Source organism: Pinus tabuliformis, chromosome 3_2, assembly GCF_031772625.1.
Source record: "Pinus tabuliformis cultivar Carrire ecotype Pingquan chromosome 3_2, CPIR1, whole genome shotgun sequence".
In the NCBI taxonomy this organism is placed as follows: Eukaryota; Viridiplantae; Streptophyta; class Pinopsida; order Pinales; family Pinaceae; genus Pinus; species Pinus tabuliformis.
The window spans coordinates 115,430,616-115,441,276 of record NC_142302.1 but is presented as its reverse complement, the minus strand read 5'-3'; the positions used below and the strand labels follow the sequence as shown (position 1 = coordinate 115,441,276).

The 10,661-nt window shown below is 37.0% G+C and overlaps 1 protein-coding gene across 1 annotated transcript; it reads right to left on the bottom strand.

The window, feature by feature from the left end:
• Positions 1–7,062: 7,062 nt before the first annotated feature.
• Positions 7,063–9,565, bottom strand: LOC149180088 (UPF0496 protein 3-like). The gene is made up of 2 exons (XM_089418105.1): positions 8,948–9,565; positions 7,063–8,349 (listed from the first exon to the last, which is right to left on the bottom strand). The coding sequence occupies exons 1-2, from the start codon at positions 9,003–9,005 to the stop codon at positions 7,208–7,210; spliced, it is 1,200 nt and encodes a 399-aa protein (XP_089274231.1). The 5' UTR covers positions 9,006–9,565; the 3' UTR covers positions 7,063–7,207.
• Between the last annotated feature and the right edge of the window lie 1,096 nt (positions 9,566–10,661).

The window sequence follows — 10,661 nt, the reverse complement described above, 5'->3', positions numbered from 1 at the left end:
CAAAATTCCCCTAATGATTGCATAAACATGTACACACACTATATATGCACAACACCTCATGCACACAACAATACATATGCAACATGTACAACATATACAACATATGCACAACAATAGTACTAAACATCCAAAACCACACCATCTTTACCAAATAACTTTTCTTCCAGTGTCTTATCCATGCTTTTCCAAGCATGTCGTAGACCACACTACTTCCATTTCGCTGATGTATCCCTCAAGCTACCTTTCGGTAGAATAGACATAATATAATCACATAATATGAATTCATAACCACATGATACTAATCTCATAAATCTATCAGTCTACTCCTCCCAATTGATTCCTCGTAAGACCTGAAACCTCTTCATGTCATTCACCTGCTTAAGCAATCATTCCTCCACAAGTTGATTCCTAATGACCCTGTTAGATAGTGGCATACATAAATACATACAAGTATACATATATAAACATCAACACAATCATGATCACAAGATAATTACCTACCATCATAAGGTCAAGGTTAAGAGAACGCCCTTTATACGTGCAACATATGGAAACAAGAACAACAATTCCCAACATAGCTAAGGCTTCTGATGTCTCATATCCATTTACTTCACCTTTCTTGTTATCTTTCTCATGACTATCCTGCCACTATCCATTACGCCAATGGACCAAACCAGTCTAACCGACTATCATAGTCTTACCTTCCGCTGCACTTACTTATGCACAGAGCTTCATCTGAATCTTACATTACCTTTCAGGTACCACACATATCTCCTCGGGCTCCATTAACTTTCCTCTTTCCCAAACAATTCCCATGACTCAACACATAAAAGGTAAGACAAGAAACAAACAATAACAAGACCATGAAAATCAATAACAATGCGACACCATAACAAAGTGGCATGATCATGCACTAGAAATAAAAAAACTTCCAATCAAGCACAAGAAAATCACAAATACCAAAGGCATAAGACTAACAACAGACACCATGACCCAATCCCCATGGTTCCTAGTGCTTTCGAAGGAAATCTCAACTTGAGCCTTCTTCATAATTTCATGGCAGACCCTTTTCCATGCAATCCCCCACATTATATTTCCATAAACCCATAATTGTCAGTGCATAAATAAACATAAAAACACACTAGTTACCTTATCTTGTTGTGCCAAGCACATTGCTTGCAACTAAACACACCCATGCCATCTCTCAAGGGACTCCAATCCTTTGACAAATCCACATGTAACTAAAACTAGCTAATATACCTGTCAATTACATGTCCATGAATATAGCACATATCCATATAATTTTAGACAAATCAAGGTTAAGAAGACTTCCTGTGTGAAAAGTACTCATTCGTTTGGAATTAGGGTTTCCAAACATAACCAAAGGAATTCTTTCCCAATTCCATTCCTTTACCTTTTCACCTTGTTGTAATCAAGGCTTACTATGTGTTGTCACATCACCCAACTGTTAGTTATATAAACACATCAACTATTATCTTTTCATGCTAATACCAAGCATGTTCCCTGCAACTGCTCACACATGTCAACCACATGTTCCAAATATCAAGACAATCATACCTATCAATTTGAAATCGAACTTTCACAAACAATCATGTCATAACCCATAGTCAACTCATAGTCATTAGACATAATGCTACAACTTTCAACTACATTCAAGTACGTATCAACTGTCTCAACACATGTGTTAGTACAATCATCTTAAAACAAAATCATTGGAACACATACTCATATTATGAAATTCGTCAAACATTCAACTAACTTGCAAACATACCATGTTAAATAAATCAACTAGATACCAAACACTCAAACACCAAGTAGATGTCATAATCAAACAATCAAGCACAAGGTAGATGACATAAATAATTTCATACCTTAATGTATCTCAGGGGAGGCAATCTTGTCTGCACAATCAATCTAGATTAGCATGATATGACTTCAAAACATATCAACTCAAACATGAATAAGATCATGATATCCAAAATAGTCATTAGCTAACATGTTTACATCATAATGCATACACAATTATCAATGATTCACACATATGCAAAGTCAATCTAGATTAGTACAACACCATATCAAAAATATGTTGGCTCATACCTGAATGTCATAACCCTAACCATTTGCATAGATCAATCCAACTTAGTATGATATAATAACCCTAATTACCAAGTTACTAACATAAAACAACAATAAGCTATATAGTATTCTCATAAACAACATATAACCTAATCATCAAGTTATCTAACATAAAAAATAATAACAATTCATATGATCAAATGTTACTATCATTCATAACTATCTGACACATGTGCATATGACTACACTATTCAACTATCATCTATCATGTACATAACCATAACATCAAAAGACATGTACATAAACCTAATGTATAACAATCCTTAACTTACTTACCTGCATGCCCAACATGCAAACCTGTATGGCAATTTTCTCTTATCCCAAAGTCTAATGTTGCAACCTCATTATGATGATATGCATCTCGTACTCTATCTCAGCCAACACATTAGCATCATAACAACCAATAGCATCATGATAACCTAAATTGCATACCATGACTTCACGAGGCATGCTTGACCTACATGTCATGCATAACTATAACTAAGACCATGCATGCATAACAATTTCATATAGACATATAACACATGAGTACAAAACCATATACACATTATTCTAGCTAGAGTCCAATCATCAATGCATGACAATATCAACTACACAAACCATGACCTCGTGCATGACAACAACAACCACATCATGTACACTTAATAACATGTGAATACTCATGTGCATAACAAATGCATATACAACCATACATTCATGACGATGCATCCCAAAAACAACATCATCAACCTTCACATGGCGACATCACTACAACCCTGATCAACACCATGAAAATGCAACAAGAACATGGGCTACATGCATAAGAAAAACATATGCAACCGACATGAAATCATGATCAACAAACGACCCAAGGAGAGTGCAGGCACACTCTGATATCACTGTGTAATACCCTCATCCCACATCTACCCAATCAACTGGCTAGCTAGGGTAAACATGCAACGAGAGGCCACTATGATATGATTCAACCTCCTAAGTCACATTAAGGAAGTGGAACTAATGTAAAAGCACCATAAAGACATTCGACATCAGCTTCAAGACCATCAGGAACCAATCCAACACTTTAGACAACTTTCCCTTGGGTCCCAGTGAGATTTTTGGACAACTTAAGCCTAAGTCGCTCTCATGTCATAGGCATGACACCGTCCAGAAACCTAGAGTCAGTCTCACAAGCTTGCTTGACAACATCCAAAGACTCGTTTAGTCATTGTTATGCCAGTGTCCCTGGGATTTGAGCCACTTTTTTAGACCCAGAGCCAAGGTCACTGCCCAGAATTGAACCATGACTTCAGATCAATAAAATAACATGGAAATGACACTACTAAAGAAAATACTTATTTAAGACCCTGACTGGAACATATCACTAATATGTAAACTACACATGTAATTAACAGATTTGAGCATAAGGGTCTCATACTTATCTGAGATTCGTCATGAAGCATTGATGCCTCAACTTATTAACTACCATTCCACCCATTAGGTCATAGATACATTGATCATTCAATTACAAGAAAAAACATGATGAAAGTCGTACATAGATGTTGTCATAAAACATATACATAACCAGCATAATAGGGACAAAAATATCAATGAACTCACCACCATATAAACATCATATCATAATCCAGTATAATTCTCATAGAAATACAAGAAGAAATAACCTCTTATTGATGATGCAAAGTCCAACCCAGGATGGGACTTCCAAGTTCCACCTGACTGTAGAATGGCTAAGCTAAATCTCTCTTCAGACATTCACCCCCATGCCATATTCCAAGCATAAATGTGGGATCTCATAGAACACATCAATCAAAACTCATCCAGGGCTTCCAGAGACCATCCACCTCAACCAATCAAACAATGATTCCATCTCACGGTCGGACATCACAAAACCATCATTAGATTAGTCTCTATCCAAGCCATCCAAGGCTCTAGATCTTTTGTTCCAGCCAAGGCTCTAGGACGAGTAACTCAACCCACAGTTGTCGTCGGGCTTTAGAGTGTTTATCCAACCAAGGTTCAAGGACTAGTAACTCAACCCACCAAGGGCTCCAGAGAGTTTGTCCAACCAAGGCTATGGGACTAGTAACTCAACCCAAGTTAAGGAAACATGAGAACCAACCAAAAAAACAACAAGGAAATAAGCCCACAAACTCCATGGCTATCCAGGAAATGGAAAGGCTAGGAAATCCACTGTCAATCCAGGCAATCCTCCATGCCAATGACAAATCACAACCAATAATCTAGATGCATATGCCATGCATGCCAAAACTAGTTATGTCATCCATGCCAAAACTTGTGAAAAAATCATACATGCAACTAGGTACCTGCAAGAAAATCTAATGTAGCTAATGATCCTGATGCCCTCTTGCACTTTCCTGCTCTTCCTTTGCCTTTTTACATGGATTTTTAAACAGGGCTATTACATCCGATCATTGAGCCTCTTAATGGGAACAATCAAAATCCTATTCCCCCTTGTCACCATCTTGCAGAAAGCCCTAAGCATGTACCCTTCATTTCCCAGAGTTTCAACCCTAAACTGCTTCATCTGAGCCAGTTTAAGGACCGACACTCCTTGTTAGCCTACTAGGGTGCGTTCACCAGCAGGTTGTTCCACTATGGCCTATGTTGGTCACCAGCAAGTTGCTCCCCTTTGCACTTACGTTGGTTCTAGAAATCCAAGAGAATGATCGGGATTCCAGAAGCTTCCCCTTCTAGGAGTTTCCAGAAGTTGTTTCAACTACTTACCTTGGATAAAACATTCAAATCCTATCCTTCCCTACATTGGAGTTTTCACCACTTATCCTTTGATCCTATCCCTCCATCAAAGGTGGATCTCTTACCCTAGATTGGTAATTAGATAAGAAATCCCAAATTACCATACTTCTCTATATATTCCTAGCCTTCTATATGGTTGGGGGTTTGCTTTTGGAGAGTGATTATTCCCTTAAGCTGTTGTAGTGAGCAGTCACCATCTCTTGCATTTAGGGTTATTGGAGGTACATATTTTGACAAGGAAAGGACAAGTCAACATCTTGAAAGAGCTCTTCTGCAAGATCAACTGCTACTTATGGTTGTAATCTCCTTCCATTTATAGTAATGCAAAAAATTGATTGTTTTCCTATATGTGATGTTGTTATTTTACTTATTTCAATACCATGTTGATTTATTGAATGAAGTACTTATATGATACTGCATAGATCTCGTAGTTTCTTGCTTTGTGTTATGTGACTATGCAGGTTCTAATTTTGGCAATCACAGATGGAATTGGAGCTTTCAAGCTAAAGGAGGAGCAAAGTGCGTGAATGATTCTAGGTAGGCCTCACTCCATCATCTATTTACTTTAAGGAAAATCATTATGTTCCTTGCCTCTCTGTTGTTCTAGGTTAGCCATCGACCTAGGGGAAATACTTTTGTTCGCAATTGTAAATCCCGTATAACACAACCAAGCCACCCTTTATTTGTGGGATAAGATTACACATACTTTACCCCACTAGATTTGAACTTGTCCTTTTAAGGAGAAATAAATATTCTTAACCTTTAAACTCATTCAAATTGTACATCTACCATATCTTGTTGAAGGCAACATAATCCAATTTTGAAGGCAACATAATCCAAATTTGAAAGCAACATAATCCAAAAAATTTACATCACCCATGAATGCATCTTAAATAATACTCTAAGACCACTTGGTATGAGAATTATCTTTTAATCTCGTTTCCAAAATATAAAAAAACCTAATTAGTTGCTTATGACAAAGAAAAGTCTAAATTCTTTATGATTTAGATTGTCTTTCCTAAAATCTAGATATAAAAATATTATTAGAATTATAATTTGGTTGTTGTTAAATTTATAATTTTTATTAAAAAAAATAATGTCATTAAACACTCCTTTTCTGCTTGAATAATGTGCAATCAACAAACTCTTTTTGTTATTGAATTATGTGCAATCTCAACCATTAACATAATCCATTCTAATGATTATTTTAAATATTTATTCAAATTCTAAATTAAATGATGAGGGAAAAAAATATTCAAATCATACTACATAAATTATGAATATAATTGTACACCGGTAACTAAAATGGGTAAAGAACAAAGGTCAAGCATATCCTTGGTAGGCCTGGTCGAACTAGCACATAGTCCGTCACACCACATCTTCTAATTATTGCGCAAAGGAGTTTTAAAAGTGCAAACAAGCTCACTGATACCAAACACATCGGATAAAATACTAAGATCTCGTTATATAACGTACAATGAACGTTCCTCTGAGAAAAAAATCCTCCTCTGAAAACGTACAATGAACGTCTCCGAGGATATTCAAGTGTGAGTAGTGTAACGAGGCCACAATTTTTCGCCTATTCAAATGTATTCAAATGTATCCTCTTGTAGAAAATACGACATTTTAGAACTCCCATGGTACTATATTATTATTTTTTAAAGCTTTCGTACTAAATAAGTCATCGATAAAGGACTTATCAAACTTTACAGCCATGAAAATGGTATCACTTCGAGATTATTCGATGGTTACAAAATGGAATACAGTCTGCTACATTGCGTAAAGGCCATTGATCACGGGATTTGGATCAAACTTTATAACCATAGATAATTGCGTATGGTACCATCCATTGCTGGGATGGTTACTGAATTTGGTACCACAGATAAAAAATAATGTAGTTTTCATAAATAAATGATGGTGAATTTGGTACCATAGATAAAAAAAATAATGTAGTTTTCTTAAATAAATAATGATAAAGTATCACCAACACATCATGATTGGTAAAATGGCAAGTAACTGCAAAACAGTCAAACTCAGGGAGCAGTTGAGTCCATCGAATGGAATAAACTCGAACTTTCCCAACACAGCCTCACAGGTCACCAAAGTCTCAGTTAAAATGTCAATGTGCGAATATCAAGAAATGATTTTTTTGCGATTGCGCGAATTGCTAATAAAGCAATAATTGGATTTATAATAAATTTCCTCAGTAATATTTAATTCAATGTGCCGGGCAGCTAAATGCAGGGACGAATCTTTGTCTGCAGAGCTGCTTGCTTATTCACGGTAGTGAGTCGGTTACAGTTGTGTCCAACCTGGCATCAGAAAGAGGAAAAGGCTGTTGCACCTGGATTTCTTGAACGACCATGCTTCTAGCTCTGTTGATTGTCAGGAAGCAGAGGTACACGCGTTCTTCTAGCTCTTCTAGCTGCTGATTGAATTTGGGTTCATTGCTTCTTAGTTGGCTTAGGACCATTTGAACGGGCTGTATCTCATCCTTCCTTTCTAAGCAAAAGTTAATCATTACCTTGTTGTGCTCAACTTCGTCGTGCAACCGCGTCACAAGGCAACTTATCGTATCGAAGTCCCTGTTGAGAAGGTACGTCCCCCTTGCCGCTGCGTCAAGCTGTGTCCTCTGGCGTGCAAGAACGCTGGTGCGCAGCAGGCGGAGGGATTCGATTCGACGCTTTACGAAATTGCAAGGAAGGGTCAGTATGACAGGGGCGGCAACAATGGCAATCAAAGCATGCGAGGCTATTGCAACCGCACAAATGGCGATTGCAGTGGAAGCCGCGATAATCCAGATCACGGAAGCTTTCTTGCATCCGCTGAGAAATTTTAGCTTTTTCATGACCCTTTTCTGGTTTATATCCAGCCGTTTGAGCAAAGATGAATAACTCTCGTGAATATTCGAGAAATTCTGGGACGTTGGATCGGCAAAAGGATTGTCCACTTTCATAAACATAAGGAGCTCCGCAATCGTGAAATGGCATTGCTCGCTGCTTAGGCTTCCCGTGGAAGGTGTAGTATCCAGCACGTTCTTTACGCAGCGGTAGCTCAGCTTCGCCTGCTCGATGTTCTTAAGGAGACCGCCACAGAGTTTGGAGGCCTCGGCGCTGTTACTGAAGTAATCTGAAACCAAATCATATAATTCTGGCACGCTTGGCAGAAGCCCTCGCTGAAGAATCTCTTTTACGGCTTCCTGGTCAGGTTCAAGAATGTGTTCTGCCAAAACCCCGTAACAATGGAAAGGAGACGCGGATGTCTCTCCCGTTTCTTGTTTTTGGTCGGTACTGACGTGCTGAACCTTTTTCCAAATTTCGGCGTAAGATTGAGTCCTGAAAGCTTTGGCATACTCATCGTTTAAATTCAGGCTACCGCTCTGTGCTAGTTGTGGTTCGCTGCGTGTACTTGGCCTCGTTGCTGCACGCCAGAACAAACGAATTTGTGAATAGATTTGCTCGCAAGGCAAATTCATAAACAAAGCAAGCAAGCGCTACCTAAACTTGATGGAGACTCTAGCAAGCTTTAGCAAATTAATTAAAATCTAGTGCATATTTAACCTTTTATTCACATCTAATCATTGGACATACCATAGAACCGCTAGAACACAAAAAATGAAAATATAATACACAGTAGGGAAACAAATAAGATTGCTTCAATCGATTCTAGCGGTTATATGACTGTATTCCTAATTTCTCTACCCTGGAAGCGACTTAAACTTCGGTAGATACAAGCCAATTGCTGCTTATGATGTTCAAAGATTCTGATGTAGCTTGTCTACATAAAATTTTGAAGCTTTTTAAGCAAGGCTGTGCCAATAAAAAAATTTCATGTAAAGTTTCTCGGCTTTCATTTAAGTTGACATTAAATTGCTTTGTAATAATTTCTGTGGGAGTTCTTGAAACAAAATAACCAGAAACATGTATGTAATCTAGGTTACGGCCTTCAGGCTGAAATATACAAGCTTCTGAGCCAAGAAACATGCAAATAATTAAATAAATGGCTTGATTGGTTTTACCTTCAGACGCAGGATGCGGGTTGAACGTCTTCCTGAGATATTTAAAGCTCAAACACATCTCTTTGTATTGGCCTCAACCGATTCTCCGATTCACAAGATGAAAACGCCAAGAAATTGACAAGCTTGTCGCCTTCCGTTGACAAATTTCATAGACCCTGATTAGGCTCGGCTCTTATGCGTCGGCCACAGGCCTTCCGAATTTATAAATGAAAATGCTGATGCGATCTTTAATGGAACAGAGCCCTCGCAATCTTTAATATGACCCGGAGCCTTTACAATCTTTAATATGCCCTGTACTCGAGAATCCAAAGGAAGGAACTCGTTAATCCGGATCTTTGTATCGCCGCGCTTTTAAAATATGCCTAAAATAGGAAGGGCGAAGTTCAGATTGCTTCTGCAAATACCTTCTCGAGAAAACGAGGCCCGGAAGTTTGTCCTTTCCAACCGACGTTTTGTCCTTATGCCACAAGCTAGATCGTTTTACGTAATCCTCTCTTTGCGTTTGATTATTTTTAAACCTATAGATCGTTTTTATATGCAGAAATCCTTCCGGATTGAATGTCAAGCTTCCTTCTCCATCCTTAAGGATGAAAATCCTGGCTCTTCCATATGTTTTACGCTTCCGATCGCGCTGCGCGTTGTGCTGACTTGTACGCGTTTGCTATTAAGATTATATTTCGAATAACATGTTGTACACGACTCTCTTGTCTGTAACTCGGCCTGCCCCTGTATACAACGTGGCACAAGATCAACCGAAGAATGATATTTAAAGCATCACGCAAGACGGACGGCTCCTTGCTCTCCACTGTCTGCAAACCAAATGAGCCACGTCCGTGGACACGTCAGAATAGCTAAAGATCTTTAAGGCGAGACGTATCGCTTCTTCTTCCTGACTGACCGAAAACCAAACAAGCCACGTTTTACACACGTCAGAATAACCACGTGACATTTATGAGATTTCTGAACGTGAAATTAAAGAAATCTTGTGCTAACTGCAGCTGAATATTGTCATTACATATTTCTATATATATTTTAAGTGTCGAATCGATATACTAATAATAACTAGCGCAATAACATTTCAATATCAATAGTATTGAAAACACTTATTTTAATATATATATATATATATATATAATATTTTAAAAATATATTAGTTAAAACATAAATATTTAAAAAAATTATCAAAAATTTTTAATAGATAAATAAGTTTTGTTATAATATTATAATTTACTAATATGGTATAAGTTTAAATAACCATAATTTATATATAAATATTTGTTTATATGATAAATTTTTTTAATTAATTAATTTAATGAAAAAAATATATTTACCTTTAAATTAAATTTTAATTTTTATATATAATTATTATTAAAAAAAATAAAATATTTTAAGTATATTAAAGTATTATTATCTAGTTAATATTTATTATTGATAATTAAATTAAAATTTTAAAAACTTATATTAAATGGACTTAATGCATACATTTCTTCTTTCAAGGTTATAAAAATAGAAAAACAGACGATACTAAGTGTCCAGAATTTCACTCCATGTATATATTTTTTTTTGTTATCCTGAACAAATCCAAGAACAAATCTAACTCGCTGCCACTACAAAATCTAGGCTACGTGCAACAACCTGTAAGCCACACAATCGCAGGAAACTTATGCCTCAACAAGAGCCGAGACGTCCGTTATGGGGTCGCCTACTCTTCTAG